We start from the raw sequence: 23,973 nt of genomic DNA on the forward strand, positions 1-23,973 counted from the left end.
GCGCGCCTGGTCCCCGGAAGCTTGCTTTCTTTACTGAGGCTATGACTTTCCCTTTGCTTCAAGTCATTATTAATAAACTTTATAAAATATAATACTTGGAGTATTTGGATATTAATTTTTAATCTTACAGACACTGTGAATGGTGTATATTTCATTTGCATCTCCTTGAGTTACCATCAGGGTTTATAGAGCATCAGGACATTTCATTGTTCCTTTGGTCATATGATGCCATTAGGGACTCCTTAAAAATAATTCAGTCTAAGATCATTACTCTATTATAAATGATACTATCTTATACATTTATTTTTTAAACCCTTACCTTCTGCCTTGGAATCAATATTCTGTGTTGGAATCAATACTGTGTATTGGTTCCAAGGCAGAAGAGTGTTAAGGGCTAGACAATGGGAGTGAAGTGACTTGTCCAGGGTCACACAGCTAGGAAATGTCTGAGGTCAAATTTGAACCCAAGACCTCCTATCTCTAGGCCTGATGTTCAATCCTCTGAGCTATGTGGCTTCCCCCATATCTTATATATTAATAAATTAATATATAGATTCTACATTATATTAACATATGATATATGTAATATTATAAATAATAAACTCCCCTGAAGTGGTGGCATTATTTGAGTTCATGCTTTATATTTCCATTGGATTGGAACCAATTGCCATATTTTATATAATTTAACTTTGAATAGTGGGAATTCAGATACCTGTGACCACTTCAGAGGAGTTGTTATTTGCACTAAATAGGACCCAACCATAGTACTTTATACTTTGCAAAATGCTTTATGTTTTTTCTCTCATTTGATCCTCATGACAACCTAGGAAATAGCACAAGTATTACTATCACGATTTTTGCAGACATCAAGCTAGAATTTGAACCCAGGTCTTCCAAACTGAATTAAATATCCATTAGTTTCTAATGCTATATTTGAGAGGCAACGAGGCAAAATTTATCAACAAGCACTCACTTAGCTCCTCCTATATACTAGGCATTTTGTTGGTACCAGGAAGAGAAGATGAAAATGCTCAAGAAGCTTGTGTTCTGCCCAGGGAACTGATGTATACACATATGAATGTATGCAGAAAAGATAAGGAGGAATAAAAGGCATTTGTGAGATAGGGCATTAACAGATGAGAAGGGTCCGGGAAGACTGCCTGTGGGAGACTGAACACTGAAGAAAATTAGGGATTCCAAGAATGTGAGGAGAGGATGACAGTGTCAGAGGACAATCCTTGACATCAGAAAAATCTGGTTCCAGTCCTATCTCTGATCCATACTGTCAAGGCAAACTGTACTCTCTCTCATGATCACTTTGTTTATTAGCCTAAAGGGGATCATAAGAGTCCTGATCTTAGGAGGATCAGAGGAGACGTTTCAGATGAAGTGCGTTGCAGACTTGAAAGCTCTATAGAGATGTTTATCATTTTGTTATTATTATTATTCCTTTACCCCTCAGTGCCTCGGCAACTCTCTAAGTCTATAAGATGCATGTAAGTTCCTTTTCTGTACTCTGAAGGGAACTTCTACATGGGGAGTCAGGAAAATCACATGACTTAGAAGATCCCTTCCAGCTCCAAATCATACACTTTGTGTGTGGTTAGTCAGATGGAGTTCAGAATTTTGATGTTCTGGCCATAATCTTAAGGACATTATATTTTGCCATCTGAGGAATCTGGGACAGAGGAAAAAGCAAATGTTTGTAGGGAGAGAATCTGGGTTTAAACATCCCTGTGGCAGTTTTGTAAATTGCCTCACCTGTAAAATGAAGAGCCTGAATGGGGTGCCTATGAACTCTAGAGCTGGGATGCTAAATTTTCTCAGGTGTTTCAAATGAAGTCACATTCCTTTTATTTTTACCATTCTTTGTTTGCTGGGAAGTGAAAGGCTTCTATTAGAGATGTCATTGCTGTTAACTGATTAATAACCTATTGGATGGTTGGGGAGAAGAGACTTCCTGAACCTTTCACATACACTTTCAGTCAGTAAATAAGCATTTATTTAGTGCCTCCTCCACACCAGGCATGGAGCTAAGTGTTGGAAATGCAAAAAGAGGCCAAACCCTGTATGTTTCCCCTCCACCAGTCCCTACCCTTGAGTTCACACACTAATGAGAGAGACAGCATGCATACAACTACGTACAAACAAGCTATAGGTAGGAAGGGCAATTAGGCAGCTCAATGGATAGAGTCAGATCCAAATGGGATGGGAAATCCCAGGTTCAAATCCAGCCTCAGACATTTCCTAGCTATGTGATCCTGAGCAAGTCAGGATCTTCTTTACTTCTCTTCTGCTTTGGAACCAATATTTAGTATTGATTCTAAGACAGAAGTTAAAAGTTTATATACTTTTTAGGTGCAATCCCCCCAAATATATATTTTTAATACTAACTGGAGATTTCAGGACTAAGCTAATTTAAGCCTCTCTATAAGAAAATGGGTAAATTAAGAAATAAGTTTTTAAAATATTTCTATTCTACATCATTAATTTTTTAATTTTTATTTTATTAAAAAATTTTAGGCTTTGGATGGTCTGCTGATATGAAATGCCACCTTAGCTGATAGGTTAAATGAGATATCAGCATGTATATTATACATTAATATATAGCACTAGTATATATGGTATAAAACATATCAACATATAATTGAATATATGTGCATATGGATACACAAGCATATATACACATATGATAAGACTGTTAGCATCAGGTTTAACATCTTACTCTTCATGGCTTCATCTGAAAATCTGAGATATTTAGAGAGAATGAATATGCAGTTTAAAAATTATACCTGATTTCCCACAGTTATTTGAGGTGACAAATGGCAATCCATAAACTGCATAGGAAAGGTTATTCTAGCAAAACTATAGTTCGTTCCTCAGACAGTATAATAATAGCTTTCAACACATTATCCCTATCAAGTTTCACCCAAACCAGTGCATGGAGGGTGGGAGGCAATATTGCATTTTGGTAAAAGGGTCAGAAGTCAGAGCATGTGGCTTTGAATCTTCTCTCTGCCAATTACTAGCAATGTCACTGGGTACTCATATCATTTCTGGGACTTGGAAATAAGGTGTGGATTGGGTCATCTTTAATTAGTGTCCTTCCAATTCTAAACCTCTGAGCCAACAAAATATTACAATTGCACTTTATTTAAGTTTTTTTTTATTTTTAGGTTTTGTTTAATTAATTTAGAATATTTTTCCATGGTTGCATGATTCATGTTCTTTCCCTCTCCTCCTCTCTCCCTCCTACCATAGCCAACAAGCAATTCTACTGGGTTTTTATGTGTGTCATTGATCAAGACCTATTTCCATATTATTAATATTTGCAATAGAGTGATCATTTAGGGTCTATGGTCCCCATCATATCCCCATCAAACCGTGTGATCAAGGAAATTGAACTTTATTTATAATAGAAAAGCTCAAAGTGAATTTAAAAGGTAAACGCAAATAAGGAGAATGCTTAGAATGTCTGTCACTGAAAGTATGTAATTACTGAAGGAATTTGAGAAACCCTAGAGGAGAATTTCTTAACCTTTTTTGGTAAAGTCAAGGTCCTCTTAGGCAATCTGGTGAAGTCTATGGACCTTTTCTCAGAATCAGATTTTTAAATGTATAAATCACCTAAGATTTAAGTACATGGGAACCAATTATATTGGGATAGTTATCAAAATAAAACAAATTCATGGACCCCCCTCAAACCCAGGTTCATGGATCCCAGGTTAAGAACCCCTTCCCTAGAGTGTTGCAGACAATGAGCTTAACCTTAATGCATTCTATCCAGATTAGGTTCCTTCCTCCAGAAGGTAGAGGCTAGCATGCAACCAGGATTGAAAAAGGATGGATGAGCCCATTTTTATAGTTCTGAACAACAAAGGATGTACCAACCCTCTTTTTATTCTTATCTTGGTCTCCTCGAGATTAATGTCATTGGAAGTACCTGAACTAGATTTCTCCTATGTGGATATGTTTCTAAAAGTCTTTATTCTCCTGAGTCTGGATTCAGACAAAAAACAACCCATCTTGGTGCTTGCAGACCCTTTTACAGTACCTTAACCATAACAGACATTTAATAGATGTTTGCAATATTCTACTATTACTACTTTTACTACTACTAACTGCTACCACCAACTGCTACTACTGCTACTGCTACTACGATGACTTCTACTACAAAGATTACTATTATGACTAGTGACTAGCCAAACCGCATAGTTTAAGGTTTGAAAATGACTTTAGAAATATCTCATTTTTATGCTCACAATGACCCTAGGATATAGGTGCTATTATTATCTTCATTTTATTGATGAAGAAACAGAGGCAGGAAGAGATTAAGTGGCTTGCCACATGTAGCTAATAAATATCTGAGGCTAGATTTGAACTCATGTCTTCTTGACTCCAAGTCTAACCCTGCATCTACTGAGTCATTTAGCTGTCTATTATATTACCTAAAATACTCAAGTATTCAAAAATTCTAATGGATCTCTGAGCCCATCAAGGGTAACATTTCCTGTAGTAATGAGGATCAAAACCGATCTATGCCTGCACACCACAATCAGCTCTTGTCTATTTCTTCCAAATAGTTCATCATGGAGAGAGGAAAAAGTCCACCCAATGTGTTGGGATTTGTCCTTACTTTCTCCTATCACACCAGTAGAACACTTAAGCTGCATCTTACTCATTTGTCATTCTTGCCACATTGACCAACTCTATTTTTCACTCATACATTTCTTAGACAACCTCCTTCCAACACCGAGTAATTCTCTGAATGCAAAGAAACCTTCTTAGTTCTTAATCTGGTGCCTTGTCTCTGTTAATTCTTTCCTCTTTATCCTGTCTAGAGCTTATTGGTAGGTATTTGTGGGATTTCTCAAGGGCAGAATCTGTCTCTGGTCTTTCTTAGAATTCTCAGAATTTGGCACAGTGCCAGGCACCTAATAGATGCTAAGTAAATTCTTATTAACCAGATAACCAATATATTGCATCCTGCTCACTGCCCTCCCCACTTGGCCGGTCTTTTCAAATCCCTTCATTCATCAAATATTGTTGTATAGCTGTGAGTCATGAAACAATAGAGCCTCCAAAAGATTGGAAAATAGGAATCGCTTCAAGGATGATTAAACGAAAAAGCACTGAATAAGTTGTCACATTTTGAGGCAGGAGGACCAAGAGGCTTTCAAAACTGTGGTTGATACTCTGCATTATGATCTCTCTTCCATTATGGTGTGCTTCTTTTTTAACCCTTACCTTCTGTCTCAGACTCAGTGCTGAGTATTCCATTCCATTCCTTCCCCTCCCCTCTCCATCTAATACTAAGTATGGATTTTGAGACAGAAGAACAGTAACGGCTAGGTAGTTGGGGTTAAGTGACTTGCCCAAGTTTACTCAGCCAGGAAGTGATCATTATGGCATGTTTCTGAACCCAATATTAATCCTTATCCATGTCACAGTTATTCGTAGGTTACCTGCTAGAATCAGAGTTATCAAGTCTTTCATGTAGTAATTGATAGAGAGCAAATATGGTGGCCTGTCCAGATTTTTGTAGTTATTGAGTCATTTATGACCTCACCTGGTACAGGGAATTCTGAATACAAAAAAAATTCCAGGAATATTGATGGATTATTAACAATAATCACAAAACCTTGATATTATCATCCAGAAGAAGACCAAAAGGCAGTGTAGTACAATGGGAAAAGGGCTTGATTTAGAGTCAGAGTACTGGAGTTGAAACTTTGGTATTGCTGATTCCTACCTATTAACATTACCTTGACTTAGTCACTTAACCTTTCAGGACCTTAACTGTAAAATGAAGAGGTTGGACTAGAATGGCTTTAAGTGCCCTTCTTTCTATAATTCTATGTTGCTCTCTTTTAAAATAACTTTTAAATTGTCTGATTTATTTTACAGCATGCAGGTAAATTGGGGAAGACCAGAAAATTTGCCTTTGCCAAGAGGTTAAAATACTGAGTTACAGTATTGCATACTTAACAAAAAATCCAAGTGTAGTATTTGGTAATACTCAAAGACAATATGTTATGTCTTGATTTGGGGGCAGTTAAGTGGCACAGTAGATAGAGTTACAGGTCTAGAGTCAAGTCATCTTCTGGAATTCAAATCTAGCCTCAGACACTTACTAGCTGTGTGACCCTGGACAAATCAATTAACCCTGTTGGCCTCAGTTTCCTCATCTGCAAAATAAGTTGGAAAAGGAAATGGCAAACCATTCCAGTATCTTTACCAGGAAAATGTCAAATGAGATCACAAAGAATTGGACATGACTGAACAATAATAACATTGTTTTTCCTTCTTGAAATATGTTTCTGAAAACTTCCCCAGAAATAAACATTTTTATAGATGGATAAATGTTTAAACATAGTAGAGTATTAGTTAAAACAATCTTGTGCCCTCTGCCACCCCTCAAAAAAAGGTCATAAAAGAAATACTAAAAAAAAACATCTAATTTCAATGTTTAAAATATACACAAAAACTTTGAACTTCTTTAAGGGAGAACTGTATTCCTCTGGTTCCTCGCTAAGCCCACTCCACAAATCTCTGGTCATCAAATTGCGAGCTGAAGGTGATCTGGAGGCATTATCCTATCCATCTCCTTCATTTTATTGCTAAGGACCCTGGTGTCCCTTGCTTTGAAGATATATTACAGAGGGTATGGAGCAGCAATGGCCCCACATCTCCTTCTTCTGAAGTTACTTCCCATGTTAACCAAAGAAAAGATTGGGAATTTGGCATTGTTCTCATGTCTTCTTCCTAATGTGTAGTGAATGGAATCAGAGTGACCTGAGTTCAGTCCCCTTCATTGGCACACACTGACTATGTAACTAACCCTGGGCAAATCCCATGACACCTTAGGCCAGCAATGTCAAACGTAAATAGAAATTGGGCACTAAACTGTAAACCTGCCAGCCAGCATAATGACTTGGGAAACCATAAATTAACATTATCTATGTTTTATTGTATAGTTACTTATTTTGTTAAATTATATTTTATATATTTTAATCATGTAAAATAATAAAATAAATTACTAATAGCTATCATTTATATCGTTTCTACTATTTGCCATTATTGCCATTATGCTAGGTATTTTACAATTATTATATTTGATCTTCACAAGAACCCCAGGAGGTAGGTACTATTTTTATTCCTAATTTTACAGGTGAGGAAACTGATACAAACAGATGTTAAATGACTTGCCCAAGATCACACAGCTAATATGCATGTGAGGCTGGATTTGAACTCAGGAAGATTTCTGACTCCAGATCCAGTGCTCCCTTTATTCACATTGAAATCTGGCTTAAGTCACACTCAAGAGTGTTGCAGTAGACATGCAGCCATATGTTGGACACCTCTCAAATTCATATCCAAGTACTTGGAGCCCCTTGAATTCCATCCACAGACTCTTTGGGTACCTGTGGACCCCAGGTTAAGAGCCCCCACTAAGTCTTAGCCCTGTTTAAAGTCTGTTGCTCTTTACATCAATCCTATATTACCCAGAAACAAATACACATAGAAAGGAAAAACAAACTGAAAAAAACAAAACTTCATCCAAACTGTACCAATGAGATCACATTGGTGGGAATCACTAAAAACAGGCTGAAATGCGTGATTGCAAATTTGTCTCCAGATTTACACATTGCGTACATTACTGCGTAAATTGGAGAAAACAGTGAAGACAGTGAGATTATTGTTGAAGGGGCTAACCTCATTAGCTGATGCTGCTGTTCCAACTGAGGAACCATTAATGAAATGTGACCTCAACCCACATCTCAACTGTTGAGAAGTTTAGGGTTCATCGTCTCTCCATATAGTGTGAGCACATTCCATCCTCTTCCAAACAAATGAAAACTTTTTTGCAAAGTGAAATGTAAAAAGTTTTAACAACATCTTAAAATATTTATTGTTGGGAAGGTTTGAGAAAGGAGCTTTGACTGACGGGAGCTATGATTCGGCCGTCTTTGATTTGTTTGGGGTTGGGAAAGAAAGCCAAAATGAGCTTCCCTGATCCAGGCAATTTTATAAGCCTTTAACTCCACTGGGCTAAACTGGCCTTTTTAAGCTTCTTTTTTATGTTTGGGTTTTCTAAATTTTCTTTTAGTGCTGGACTGCACTAATTGCTTCCATATGGCATCTGCTTATGATTTAATCCCAAGCTTGGGTACCATATAGCCTGTTGTTTGGACATCATGAAATTTTCAAATGAATTTGCAATAAAACTCATATCACAGAAAGAGACCAGAAAGTAACAGAGAACTTAAACACAAGCCCCAAATCCTTCCCTCATAAATGGAGCTGAATTGTCTTCTTTTCTGATTGCTTTCCTGGTCTCTTTTAATCTTTAATACAAAATGAAAAGTGTGAAGCCTAAACCTATAAATTTGTTTATTGCTCTGACTCCCCTTCCTGGCTTAGCAAAGTTTGACACTATAATAAACACGGCTCCAGAGATAGGGAGCCTGGGTCTTGCAGAATTCTTGGTGAGTCTGCTGCTTATTAGGAGTTTTGATGTCTTCTCTTCATCCTGGCTCTTTGCATTCGACACATTTTTATTAAGCCCCTACTGTGCTCCATGCCACAAGGCAGGATCAATGCATGGACAGTTTACTGTTTTCTTCAGTAAGAGAAGTTCTGCCAAGGTTGCAGTGGAAGTTTTTAATAAAGGATAGTTTCTACTCAGCTAAAAGCTACACCAACCCAATCAACAGAACATCCTCAAAAAGCTTTGCATCTTTCTTTTAGGTAAGTTACTAGGAAAAGAATACTCTGAAGAATCAGGGGATGTGAGTTCCAATCCTGATTCTGATGCTTACACCTATGTGACCTTGGGCATCTTTTTAAATATCCTGAGACCTCATTTTCCTCAGCAATAAAACAACAGGGTTAGACCAGATGATGTCTGAGGCTCCTTGTAGCTTTTGATTTGTTTTTTTGCGCTTGTTTGCCATTTCCTTCTCCAACTTATTTTATAGATGAGGAAAGGGAGGTGAACTGAAATGACTGAACAACAACCGTGGACCAATATAGTTTGTATACAGTTAGGCACACACAGGGTATGTATGTACAAGATCAATGGCAGGCTCTAGCATTAAGGAGGATTAGGAAAGGTTTCTAGAAGGTGAGATTTTTAGCTGGGACTTGAAGGGTGCCAGGAGGTAAAGACAGAAAGGGAGACTTGCCGGCATGGGGAACAGCCAGTGAAGATGCATAGAGTCTGACCTGTGTGAGGAAAACCGAGAAGGCTAGTGTCCCTGGCTTGTGGAGTACATGGAGAGGAGAGTCAGAACGGTAGGAAGGATGGGGCTAGGCAGGACTTCACACCAAACAGGAGATTTTGATGTGGTCCTGGAGTTGCTAGGGAGTCACTGGGATTTACTGAGTAGGGGAGTGCCATAGTCAGACCTGCGCTGGAGGGAACTCACCGGATGGAGAATGGACTGGACCGGGGAGAGACCTGAGGCAGGCAGACATGTCAGCAGGCTGCTGCAGTAGCCCAGCTGTGAGGTGATGAACCAGGGTGGTGGGAAGTGCCAAAGGAGAGAAGGGGTCTATATGAGAGGTGTGGTGAAGGGAGAATGAACAGACTTTGGCAAAGGACTGGATATGGGCAATGAGAGAGAGAAGGAGGAGTTGAGGATGATCCAAGGTGTTGAGTGTAGGGAACTGGGAGAATGGTAATGCTCCTGTGCACGTATGTATGTATGTATGTATGTATGTATGTATGTATGTATGTATGTCAGTTGTGTATGAACATCTGCACATGTGTGGTGTGTACATACAGGGCACATCGTACATATGTATGACTGGGTGCACACATATAAATTTGCAATGTGTGTACATGCATAGATACATATGTATACACATGGATCAGTGCACACATGTGTGTACACACATGTGTGGTATATATACATGGTGCATGGGGATGTGTGCATATATGCACCTGGTGGGTAGGTGTGCACATATGCATGTATTGTTTGTGTGTATGCACATAGCATGTGTATTCATGCATGTGTGACATGTCTGTGCATTCACTTGTGTGGGTGTATACATGTACATGTGTGTGTAATGGTGGTGCATAGCTATGGCTGCAAACACCCGGGAAATGTTAGTTTTGGGGGGCCATGCCAGATTTCAAATGCCGCAAGAGACTTTAATTCCTGCCTGGCTCCCCTCGCTTTTCATTCCTGCCAGTGCTCACACAGCACATGCCATATTTACTCTTTGCATCACGAGCTGCTCCATGCAGGACGATGCCTTCCTAGCAATGTCATAATTCCTCATTTCAATATTAGTACAATAACATTCCTTGCTAATATTGTTTCTCTCGGCTTCCCTGATTTAGACCAGCTCGAACTAGCCAAGTTCTACAAATCTGGAAAGCTCTGAACTTTCAAATGAATACCAGTTGCATAACAATAATTTCCATTTAGAGAGGTCTGAAAAGGTTTTTTCTTCCCAACAGCTTTGTGAGGGAGGTCATAGAGGCATTATTCTTCTCCCTTAACAGGTGAGGAAATCAATGTTCAAAAGTTTAAGAGTTTGAATAAACTCAGTTCTGCTTCAAGTAGAGCAGCCTTTCCACCAGTGTGGAGTAATGATCATGATGGTGGTGATGGGGATGGTGGTGGAGATGATAGTAATTGTGAAAAGGATGGCACTGATAAAGAAGAGACTGGTACTAGTGGTGGTGAAGAACATGATAAATGGGGGCTTGATGAATGTGGAAGTGGTGATGGTAGTGATGATGATGATGATGATGATGATGATGATGATGATGATTATGATGATGATGATGATGATGATGATGATAACAACTCATGGATTTTGGCATAGTGGACAGAGAGATGGCTTAGGAGTCAAGACGACTTAAGTGGGAGGCAGCTAAGTGGCTTGGTGGATTGAGAATCAGGCTTAGAGACAAAAGGTCCTGGTTTCAAATGTGACCTTAAACACTTCCTAGCTGTGTGATGCTCATTGCTCAGCCATTACCATTCTTCTGCCTTGAAACAAATACACACTATTGATTCTAAGATGGAAAGTAAGAGTGTAAAAAAAGAAAACAAAGAAGAAGACTCCTCCTCTGATACAATCTGGTCTCATAAGACTGGGAAAGTCACCCTCAGGAATCTCTCTTAAAAGCAAGTGTCTTTAAGTGCTGTCTAACATTAGAGAAAGTGTTGACCAACTTTCATTAGCTTCCTCATCAATGCAATCACCTGTCTGGAAAAGAGAAAGGAAGGAAGGAAGGAAGGAAGGAAGGAAGGAAGGAAGGAAGGAAGGAAGGAAGGAAGGAAGGAAGGAAGGAAGGAAGGAAGGAAGGAAGGAAGGAAGGAAGGAAGGAAGGAAGGAAGGAAGGAAGGAAGAAACTCCACATATTTAGATAGCACTATAAAGTTTGCAAAGGGTTTCTTTCTTTGCCCCTACCCCATAAGTTAGGTGGCACAGTGAGTATGGGGTTAAACTGAATCCCTTCCTATTCTCCCATGAGGTCTGGATATTCCTCCATGTCATCCTTGGCCTCAGGGATATCTCAGCCTGAATCCAAGCATATGTAGGGATATTATTTTCTACCCTAAATAGAATTTTATTATGTTTTGGAGAAAGTTCTTCTTCCAAATTATGCCCATTCCCCTAGCTTTTACTGATACAGATTCCATCTCTTTCAACTTAAAACTTTTATAGCTGCACTCTTCCTCTATGAATATATCCGTTTTCCTCTGGTATTTATTATTTGTCTTACTCTATCTGTATTTCCAAAGTTTTCTGGCTGCGTTCCTGAATCTCTTTTATTGCTTTGAGTTTAGTTTTGTCATTTACTAGAAGAAGACTATGTGGTATGGGAGACACAGAGAACATCTTTAGTAAATATTTTAGTAATTTGAGCAGGCACAAGTTTTGCAGGCAAAATGAAGCAGATAATGTGCTTTGGTGGATAGAACACCAGACCTGGAGTCAGGGCTACTTAGCTGGGTGACTCAGAGCAATCATTTCATTTCTTTGTGTGCCAGGCAATACTCTAAGTCTGAAGTTACAGACAGTTTGCCAGTCTGCATCTGAGGAGACAGTTTCTCTGGTTCCCAATGGGGAATTCTTGATAAGATATAATACCAATGCCCAATTAATAATAAATAACAAGGAAGCAGAAGTAGACATACCATGTTAAAACTATCATTTAGATACAAAAGCAGTTTACTTTCTCCTCTGAAGTAGAGTGAGATCTCATTATTATTCCATTGATTCAAGATTAATGATAATTTAGTCAAAGATTCATCTAAAATGTGTCTGTGCAATATTTACAACTTGCTAAGTAAATTTATATTATGAGGCACATAGTAAAGGAATTATTTCAACTACTCAAGGAAAAATGTCAAATATGATAATTTTAAAATAGGTTTATACAAATTCATTTAATTTGGTATTTTTTAATATTTTTGTTTATTTAGTCATCAAACCTAGGCTTCCCTCGATAACCTATATTAAACAATACTTTGTTCATTTCTTTACAATAAAGGTATATCTTTATAGTAAAGTGATAGCTCTAAACAGTATCCTGTAATTCAGACACTTCATGATTTGGGCTTACTTCTCACCCAGGTTTTATCTATTAGTGAGGAGTGTGTGAGTGTGTGTGAGTGTGTTTTAATTATTTAACTTTCTTTGTTTTAAGAATTTATCTGTTTGTTACATTAAAATTTCTAGGTAACTCTCTTCCTTCTTCCCTTTCCTCCTTCCTCACCTTTGAGAAGACACTTGACAAAAAGATATATGTATATATAAAAACCCATATCTTGTTTATTTCTATTTATTGGTTTTTTTAATGGAAGTGAACATTAAAGAGTTTTTAATAAAGGTCTGAAGTGTACCTAAAGGATGACTAGGTCCCTGGGAAAGCAATAGTTCTTTAACATTGATAAATAACCAAAGGTGACTTTTACGGTGAGCCTTGTGTTTTGGAAAGGTTATCCATATTTTGCATCCCCCAATCTGACACATTATTTTGGGTGTTCAAGGCTGAATCTCTACTCTTTTTTCACATACCACATGGATTGATAATGAGGTAGGTTATTGGCCTTAGGAAGAATAATGTAGCTTCAATAAGGGTAGAAAGAAAAAAGCACCTGCCATTAATCCCAAAACCACAATTGTAACCCACGTGGGAAACAAGGGTGCCTCAGCTATACATTGTGCTTAGTCCTTACTTGTATTATGTTTTGAGCTAGCAGGTACCAGAATGCCTTTATATCTGCTCAGGGACACCCTGTTATGCAAGAGACTGTATTTATCCTCAATTATGAATGCAAATCTTGCATGTGTTTGTGATTTAGACATCTTTGCTTGTGGCAAAGCAGCTAGGAACTGTAATGGAAGTCTGTGCACTGGGGTAATTGGTCTTTGAGAAGAGACTGTTTGCAGTGAAAACATTGTAAAGTTATTTCAGAAATGTTCTGACCTCAGACATGTCATGTACCTTAAACAAAATGCCTTTACATTAATATTACAGCCTTTTTCTCTGATAAATTACCAGGAAAAGCCAGGAGAACAGTGGGGGAAATGACAGACTTTTTTATTTTTTACTTCCGAGTCATCATATTTGCTACCATACAGTTCTTTTCTAAGAAGGAACAGGTGACCTTTTAAAAATGAATGCTTTTATTTTATTTTTCTCAATTCTGTATAAAGCAATTTTATCATTCATTTTTGTATTTTTCAAGTCTCAAATTTACTCCCTTTTCCTTGAGGAGACAAGCATTTTGATATAGATTATACATGTGTGATCATGCAAAACATATTTCCATGGTAGCTATATTGCAGAAGGGAAGATAGATAAAAATAAAGTTTTTTAAGTATGCTTTGCTCTGTATTCCCTCTCTATCACTTCTTCCTTTGAAGGTGGATAGCATTTTTAATCTGAAGCTTATTGGAATTGAGGTGGATCATTTAATCTCTGAGAATAGCTGTCATTTACAATTGATCATTTTATGATATTGCTGTTACTGTGTGCAACATTCTTCTGGTTCTGCTCACTTCACTTTGCAGCAGTTTATATAAATCTTCTCAGTTTTTTCTGAAACCATCTAAGCAGGCAATATTTGAAAGGATAAAATTATAAAGGAAGACTTATGGTGAAAGTTCTCAACATAACTTGCTTGCTCAAAAGTTCTCCTACAAAGACTTTTGAATTTTTTTGCTAATTAACACTAGGACCCCTTCGAATAGAGTTCTTTACCTTAGTCTAAGAACACCACAAAGGGATAGATTTCAGAGAGTTCTGGGAACTCTGGTAGGGAAATTTTAAATTGTCACTATATAATTGGTTTCTTTTGTAATCCTGTATATTTTTAAAGGTGCATTTAAAGGCATCATTCTGAGAAGGGCTCAGTAGCCTCCACCAGACAGCTATAGGAATCTCTAACATACAAAGAAAGTCCTAAATGCAATTCCATTCTATACCAACCTTGCTTAGAGATGAATGTTTAGTAAACAATAGTTGTTGTTTTATTATTTTTCAAATCCAGGGCCTACGAACTTGTTTTAAAAAGAACTTAGTAAATTCATTGCAAAATAATTGATTTGTTTTTTTTTTAATTTTATGCATTTAATTTTATACCTTTAAAAATACAATTCTGAGAGCAGTCCAGAGACTTCACCAAATTGCCATTGGGGTCTATAACACACAAAAAAGATAACAAATCCCCACTCTAGAGGAAGGGGAGAAGGTGAGAACTATAGCGAAGACATTTATTTGTTAAAATTGAAAAAGGGGTTTTACCTGCTGCAAACCTGTTATGTGTTGATTCAAAGATCATTTGTGAAATTATTAATGTAACTTAATTGTAGACCACACATAGGGTTTTCTAACAAAAATAAATGAATGGATTTGGTCAACTGAATTTGATGAATTTTTGTGAATGTAAACTTTTAAGAGATTTCCCCAAAATGTATTTCCCTCTAATTTCTATTATAGTCCTATTTCTTTGTTCTATTGAATAGCATCATACATTTTGTATATGTTCAATATTAAATTTTTTTTACTTACTAAGATAAGACCAACCCAATCTAAAATTGTGAAAATATATTGTTCTTTCCCCTCATGCATAGATAACACTTAGTATAGTATGGGGCCCGCACTGGTTGTTCATTTAATAAAAAGATTTGTCTCTCTTTTGCCTCTGAAATCCAATCAGTTACCAAATCTTTTCCATTTCACCCCAGGAACGAGCACCCCCTGAATCCTCTTCTGATGGATAAGGGCTAATACACACTTCAGTGTCCTACCTGTGCCTTTCCACATTACCTACTTTGCCCCTAGGCTAATCTTTATTCAGGAGAGATCTGTTACAGTTCATTTTAAATAAATCTATTTTGAATAAATCAATTAAGCTGTCCTTTGCTCTAAACTCTTCAATGCTTCCTTATCGCTAGGGGTAAGGTTTAAGAGCTTACCTTTCCATCCTACTTTCCATCCCATCACATATTACTTCCATATTTTGTTAGTATTTTTTTGTTGAGTCATTTCAATCATGTCTGACTTTTCCTGACCTCGTTTGGGGTTTTCTTGGCAAAGAAACCAGAGTAGTTTGCCATTTCCTTCTCTTTCTCCATTTTAAAGATGAAAAAATTGAAGGAAACAGGGTGAAATGGCTTGCCCAGAGTTATTTAGCTAGTAATTCCAAGGCCAAATCTGCTTTGTATCCAGTAGACATTTAAGAAATTTCTTGATTCAATCTGACATAAGTGTGGCCACTGGACATATCATATTTTTGTGTATATTTATGATTAAGTGAGATAATATTTCTAAGGTGCTCATCACAGAGCCTGGTGAACAGTAGACAATAAATGCTCATTCTCTCCACTTCCTCCCCATAGCTCACAGTCTAGGTCTGAGGCTGGCTCCTTGGTAATTCTGGCATTCAATATCCCTATGTGGGGAGCTTAGGGAGAAGGATGAGTGGACATGAGTACTAATGGGGAAACAAGATTTCTGGTGGCTTTACAGGAAGAAAAGATTACATTCCAATTTTGGAATCCTTACTCAAATTTTGATGAAAAGCATTCAAGACAATTACAGAGAGACACATTTAGCTGAGTGTTGTCTGTCTGTTTTATTGTGATCCCAAACATGGCTAAAGAATCATCCATTCCCGAAGGATTTAGTGTGATAAGGAAGGAGCCCCTGGACCCTTGTGTGTTTTCCCCCTATAAGCCTCAGTCCAGTGAGTGGTCTGTTCAGGTTACAATAATATTTTCACTTCTTTCTCTCTCTCTTTTTTTTTTCAGGGCCCTCCTGGTCCCAAAGGTGACAAGGTGAGTAAATACCCGACGTCGGGGAACCCAGCCAAATTAAAGCCAAGCCATGTTGTCATAGACTTGTATCTAGTTTATCTTGACACACTGTAATTTGAGATTATGAGATAGTAGCACACATATGCTGTGTTAAAACTATCCTCTCATCTTTCCACTTTGCAGGGAGATCAAGGGGATCAGGGCCCTCGGGTAAGCGTTTTCTTTAAGAAAAAAAATGTTTCACTTCTCCTACCCCGAGTAGAAAATGAGCTCTTAGTACTAAACTAATTTAATTAAAAAAAAATACCCTGGCTTCTTAGCTGTCTATCCCCTTGCATGTTTAGGAGCTTCTAGCAAGAATGAATGCCTTTATCATGTCTAAGAGGGACTGCTGTGGCAAGCATCTAAGCAATGGTGGTCCCCTGTGCGTAGGGATGGAGCTTGTCTTCATTTGTGGCTTATTAGTGGAATGTTTTACAATAATAATAAACCCTGCTCTGTAAGGACCAGAGACTTTTTAATTAAAAAACCAACCCAGCTCACTGCCACCTTTCCATTTCTCTGAAGATCTCTTGGAGACTCATGACCTCCTGCAGGACAAAGGCGATATCCATTGTTATCGACTTGGCCTGAGGTTTCACTTGAGCTCCAGGTGTTCTGGGATGAATATATTGCACATATTCTATGGAAAAGAATGCAAATAAGTGTTCTGTTTCTTAAACTTCATGCCAAGTGGAAATAATGCTATGGTTTCTCTTATTCTAGAGATGCTAAAAGCAGTTAAAAGATATGTCTTTAGTTCTTGAAATATGTGGAAGAAATTGTCAATGGGGGTTCTTTTTTTCTTTCTCCAATGTGGTTATTTTAACCATTACAATGCAGTGGTGAACATTCCACCGTTACCTTGGGTAGTGCCAATTCCCCGGTTTCACATCTGTGCCTCATTACCCCCATGTTCAGACATACTGTTCTAATGACATAGTGCCTTGGTTCGGTTACATGCTGCTCCATTTTCTCATGTCACTAGAAGCAAAAGCAAGCCTTCGGGGGAAGACAAGGTCATTTTTTAAAAGAAAGAATGGTATAGTCAAGTGAAAACTTCAGGTAGAAAGCAGTCATCTGTTTCTGCCTTATGCCCTGTGCATTGATGATTACTGAGATGCTTTATGCTGGGGTTGAAGGGTTTTATTACAAAAGCTTCAAGAGATGCCAGCTCAAGAGGATTGTAGTCCATTGATCCTTTCTTGTGTTTCTTGAAGGCAGTTATTCTGCCTCTTGTTCTCCCCTCCTATTCTTCAGCTGTTATGAATGGAGAGCAGCGATCTTGCCTCTTAAACATTCCATTATCCCTGGCAGTTATCCTTGCTGATGACTGTCTTCAGCCTAAATGCTCATCTCCCTGGGTAAGATGATTAAACATGATATTGGTTGCTGTGAAAGTGAATAGAATTGGATACCCAATGTCTTCCGATTGGGTTAGATCCACTTACTATGTGCCTGGCGATTACTTCACACAGCATCTCAGTCATTTCTTTCTTCACACCAAATCGGCATCCCTCCGCTCTCCTGCTCCAGGTAAGGGGAAGACTGTTTCTTCTCTGAGACATCCTCCCTTGGCCAAATGGAGCGAAGGGGGTGACTCCATGCTTTGGGCTGTCATCAGTGCACACGGAGTGTTCCTTTTTGAAGAAAGGTGTGTTGGCTTTCATCGTTCCAAGGAGTGATGATTGATTATAAAGTGGAGCCAAGTTTTCCGAATGAAACCTGAAGCCATGTGAAATCTCACCTGGTATCACGTTGCATTACAAACTCAAGACTTGGGTCAGGTTCGTTGAAAGTTTGGCCAGAGTTCATGAACTGTTTTGCTGAGCCCAGACTGCATTTCACAGAGATCTCAGCCAGTTTTCACACGAATGTAGGCCAACTTTCATAAAATCCTTTAGGAGTTCAGGTGGGAAATAGGAAAATATTGATTTTGTGTGTGTGTGTGTGTGTGTGTGTGTGTGTGTGTGTGTGTGTGTATGCTAACTTTCACTTAGATCTCAATATTCATGGAGAGTCTTTGGGGTGAAAATGTGTCACTGTGGCACCAGCTTTGGAGGAAACTATGCACAAAATAAAATTGGATGATTTCTGCAAAATGTATAGTTGGTAAACTCCCATGTCTCCTAGTAGCATGGAGGTAATCCTGAGTTTGGAAGTTATTGCCAGCCATGTTCAGCTTCTTCCAAAGATCCTGCCAATCTGGAAAGTATAGGGCTGGAGGCTGACTATATGCCTCTTAAACAAGGACTAGCCTAATTAAATTCAGAGACTTTTCTCAGGTAGCTGGCCACCGAGAGAGAGAGAGAGAGAGAGAGAGAGAGAGAGAGAGAGAGAGAGAGAGAGAGAGAGAGAGAGAGAGAGAGAGAGAGTGTTTCATAGCAATAATTCATGAAGACCACTGTAATATAAAGGGATTGTGACCTGTACCGGTGAGGGGAATAATCACTGATGAAATCACAGTTCCTTGAAATACTGATGTAAGATTAGGAAGTAAAAGAGATCAAAATCCATCCATGCTCTTAAAAATCATATACATAAGAGGCAGCTAGGTTGCTCAGCGGATTGAGAGCTAGAACTGGAGATGAACAGTTTAAATTCAAATCTGGCCTCAGACACTAGCTGTGTGACCCTGAGCAAGTCACTTAATTCCCATTACCTAGCCCTTACCACTCTTCTGCCTTAGAACCAATACAAAGGATTGATTCTAAGATGGAAGGCTCTTCTGCCTTGGAATCAATACATAGTATCAAGAAGGGTTTTTAAAATTATATATACAATATTATGTAGCCTTTACAAGTTGTTGATGAATTCAGAAACAGAAGAAATCAGTACCAAGACAACTAAGATGACCAATGAAATTTTTATCAATTATGTAAACAAAACAGCCAAACACCACAAGATTACATTGAATTGAAAACACTTTCAGTTTGAGGAGCACATTATCAAATTTGGGGGAGCCTCTTCTCTCTGTGTATATTGAAATGTCAGAAATAAATTGTTACTTTCCCAGGCTAGAGGCTGATGTCAAACATCCATCTCAAGCTACTGTAATTCAATGAATTTGGTTCCTTGCTCTGAAAATCTCAGGCTTTTAAAATAATGTCTCATCTGAGAATGTGAAGTAGAATGACTGAAAACATAGGCTCCCCTTAATTCTTCCCTTTTTGGCTTTTACCTTCACATTTTTTACCTTCACCAACCTTTTTATCCATAATGTAGTAATTGAAATTGAATGCCATGTCTTATTATTTCTTTATTCAAATATTAGTGGCATTATCTTCATGACCATCTTATTTCCCCCACCTCATCGGGCCATTATCTGGTGATTTCCTCTTGTGGAGTTTTTATTAGTCTGTATTCTATCCTTCCCTAGATGCCCCATCCCCAACAACATACATCTGTTTGCTAATCATATGTTTCAGAAAAAAGTAGAAAGCCCTAGATGAAACAAATCAGTGGGAACTTTAAGAAAAGTATAGAAATAAGAGATAGGAAGTATTCATCCACTTATACACATAGATTCATTCATTCATATAGATAAATTTCATTTATTCATTAAATTCATTCATTCATCCAGATAAATTCATTCATTCAGATGTGGTGTGGTGTTAGTTGAAAGATTCCTAGAGTCAGCAAATCTGGGTTCACATTAAAATTCTAATACTGCTATTCAGTTTTTCTAAATCTGTTTCCTCATCTGTAAAATGGTGATAATAATACCTATATTTTCTCATTCACCGTTATTGTGGGGGGAAAGTGCTATATAATGTGAGCTATCTCATTCTTCTATTTATTCAGAAAATATTTAGTGAGTCTCTTCTTTGATACTTGAGTACAATTGTGCTAAATATTTTAGGGGATCCAAAGAGGTAAAATATATGAATTCCTGGACATTAGGAGCTGATATTCTAAAAGAGAATCATGAGATTATGGAACACCAAGCTAGAATGCAATTCTGAATTTGTTAGCCAGTTAATAAATATTTAAGTGCTTACTATATGTCATGTCCTGTTAAACACTGGAGATTCAAAGAAAGCAACAGCCCCATTTCTCAAGGAGCTCACAGTCTAATAGAGGAGACAAAGAAGAAAGAGAAATTGGAGATAACCAGCAAGGAAGCAGAAGCACTCTGCATTCATTCATTCAGATGTGCTCTTATATTAGTTGAGGCAGTTAGCATTCTAGGCATGGTTGACAACCAGTGGAAATATATAGAGTTGAGAGATGGGATGTTTTATGCAAGGAACAGAGAGATAATAGTGGTATAAATTAGTGTTATAGATAGTCATGGAAGGAAGAGATTTAAGAGTCGTCTAAATTGAAGTAATAGGTGAAGTTTAGAGAGTGAATGAAATTACCTAGGGAAAGATTGCAGAGAGAATATGGAGGACCAACAACAGAGCTTGCATTGGACAGTTGGGAGGTATCATTTGCCTTTTTATAAGATTTATACTTGATTTAGTTTCAAGTTGCTTTGATAAATCACTACCATTCCCCATAGATTTCTAAGGACAGGGATAGGGACTGGTGCTGGTAAAGAGAATGCCTAAATGAGGAAACTCCCTCTCCCCAAGACAGAGTCCTGAATCCTCATCTCTTTTTGCTAGACATTTTATTTGCTGATCTCATCAGCTTCTGTAGCATCAGTTATGATCTTTGTGCAGATGATTCTTAGATCTCTGGATCCAGCCCCAGTGGCTTTCCTAAGCATCTTGGAAATCTCCTACTGGATGCCCTATATCTTTCCCCTCAACTCTGACCTCTTCCAAACTTCCCTATTACTACTGAGGTCACCATCATTGTAGTCACCCAAGTTTACAATGTCAGTGACATCATCAAGTCTCTCACTTTCGTGTATCCTGTATATCCATGTTATTGCCACATGTTATCTACCTTCTTAAAAAAAACAACCTTAAGTTTATCTTAGAATTGATATCTCCTCTTGCTCTGGACTAGTACAATAGCCATTTAAATCTTTTCATAAGCCAGCCTCTTCCTACCTTTCCAGTCTTCTGATACTTTAAATTTTTATGTTTATTATTATTATGTCAAGGTTATCCCTTAAACTTAGGACTCTCGGACTCCAAGGCCAGCTCTCCACCATGCCATGTGGCTTATTATTAACATCATTTTCATTATTATCATGTCCACAATCATTATTGCTAACATTTATCAAACATTTTAAGGCTTGAAAATGCTTAATATATGATCTCTTTTGGTCTCCATAAAAACTCTATGAAGTAGGGTTATGATGATCCCCATTTTACAGACCAGGAAACTGAAGCTAAGAGTAATGAAGTAATTTTCCCAGCATTCGAGAATCAGAGATCTAACGCTGGAAGAGTCCATCAAATCTAACTTCCTCATCTTACATATGAAGAAACTGGGACAGAGAGAAGATACCCAGGGTTACTTGGGTTGTGAATCCAGGTCTTTCTGGTTTTGAATTCAGTTCTCTATTTGCCACCCCATATAATTTCTCTAAAGATTTCCAGTCATTAAAATTGAAGCCAGCTCTAAAGTACATGTATTTGGAGCTTAGCATTACTTCTGTAAATATCCATCATATTCTATCCCCATTGGGACACTCTGTTGACAGATGTCAGTATTAGTCTGTCATGGATATCAATTCATTTATTCTGGCTTCAGACTTGGGTTTCTTCTTGAGGCTATCCTGAGAGGATTGCTATTCATCTCCAATTCATCTCCTTCAGGCAAACCAAGTCTTCCATTTCGGCAAATATTTCTATATCCCATTCAATCAGTGTTGCCATACTTGGCATGTATCGCCAAGAGATTATTTTCCTTTGTAATGACCCGGTGGCATAGTTTCTCAGGTTTGTGGGGTTATGAATTTACCCTCAAGTACGGGCCCGTAGGGATCGTGACAGCTCCTGGTGGAGGGACTGGGCTAGATGACCTCCAGCTCTGAGATTCTTTGAAAGAGACAACCAAATGGGAAGTGAGAATGTGTGCAGGCATCCTATTCCATGTGCCTTCTTATTACCAGAGCAGACACAGAGATTTCGATTGAATGCAGTCTCACTGCTATGATCAGGTTACATGGAAACCAACTGGAGACTCCCTGTGGAATTGAGTCAGAGGTAGATCGTTCTTGACCCCACCACCCCCTTCAAGTGGAGCTCCTCCAGGACCTTGTTATAACACCTCTATCACAGTCCTGGGATGCGGACCCTGAGAAGGGCACCAGCCTGTGGATTGGATATTTATGATTTCTACAGTAGGAATGTGTGCTGAATAAAGCTCATTTTCTCCCTCCCAAAGAGCAGTGTGAATGCTATTTTTTGTTCCTGCTTTTTTTTTTTAGGAATTTGTTTAATCAAGAAAGTTTAATTACATTTTACGATCTGAAATAGAACACTGAAGGCCAAAAGCAAAAACAAAAAAAAATCTCAATAAATATTTTAAATATAAAAATAATTTTGCTGTTAAGGTTTTCTTCAAAACCAGACTTAGGGTTCTGATGGCATAAGGACCTGTCAATGGAGAAATTCTTTCTACCAATGCACATTAACAACTATTGTTCAATTTATTGTCTTAGAGAGTTGCCTTAGGAACAGAAAGATGAAGTCATAAGAACATAGATTTAGAGCTGACGGGGACCTTGGCAGTCTTTAAATTTAACCCCTAAATGCCCCTCCCCATTTTAGATTAAGAAATTAAGGCATTCAGAGCTTAAGTGACTTGCCCAATGTCACTCAGCTAGTAAACGTCAAAGTGGGCTTTGAACTCAGTTCTTCCTGACTTGAAGACTAATACTCTATCCTCTGTACCATTCTGCTGCCTCAGGTGTCAGAACAGCAGAACTTAAACCTCAGACTTCCTAGCTGTGATGCTGCTTCTCTATCCAACATGCCATGCTGCTTCTCAATTTACTTTATAGTTTATAAAACACATGGGCAGCTAGGTGACATAGTAGACAGAGTGCTGGGTTGGAGTCAGGAAGACCTGAGTTCAGATTTGACCTCAGACTCTAACTATGTGAGCCCAGCTTAAGTCACTTAACCCTGTTTACTTCAGTTTCCTCATCTGTAAAATGAGCTGAAGAACAAAATAGTTTTAGTATCTTTGCCAAGAAAATCCCAAATGGAATCTTGAAGAGTCAGACAAGACTGAAACAATAATCCTATGAGGTGACTAGTATAATTTCAAAGAGTAATAATATGAACTTTAGGTAAGTTGAGTAACTTGCCTGGCTTTACCTGGGCAATGTGATGAACTTTAACTGAAACCCAGATTTTTTATTCCAAATTCATTGCAATGTGGCATCATCTTCTACAGTGCTTTTCCTGTCTTTGACTTATTCAGAATATTTTTGTTATTGCTATTATCTAATTCATAGAAGTCTCTTCTGCTTTGCCATTTCCTCAGTCCTTGAGGATCAGTAACACGTCCTTTAGCTTTAATGTTAACATATGAATGTGTCCATTTCTTTCCTGATGTCCCAGACTAAAATGTTTTATGATTTAATTATAATATAATTAAAATGTTTTCTACATTGTCAATGCCTTTCAATACTTAATGTTGGATTCAAGACAGACACAAGGTCATCCTGAAGTGGCAGAAGGTTCATCAGCTAAGTACAGGATATTAAATGAGACAGTATGTTGGTCA

The 23,973-nt window shown here is 38.0% G+C and overlaps 1 protein-coding gene across 1 annotated transcript in view; it reads left to right on the forward strand.

Moving 5' to 3' along the window:
- The window catches only part of COL25A1 (collagen type XXV alpha 1 chain), a 592,248-nt gene that overhangs the window by 375,701 nt on the left and 192,574 nt on the right, over nucleotides 1-23,973 (forward strand). The window contains exons 6-7 of the mRNA XM_056803096.1: nucleotides 16,288-16,314; nucleotides 16,477-16,503. Of these exons, the coding sequence (XP_056659074.1) occupies nucleotides 16,288-16,314; nucleotides 16,477-16,503 (54 nt within the window). The remainder of the gene's footprint in view (nucleotides 1-16,287; nucleotides 16,315-16,476; nucleotides 16,504-23,973) is intronic.

The sequence above is a fragment of the Monodelphis domestica genome, chromosome 6 (genome assembly GCF_027887165.1).
Source record: "Monodelphis domestica isolate mMonDom1 chromosome 6, mMonDom1.pri, whole genome shotgun sequence".
Taxonomy (NCBI): Eukaryota; Metazoa; Chordata; class Mammalia; order Didelphimorphia; family Didelphidae; genus Monodelphis; species Monodelphis domestica.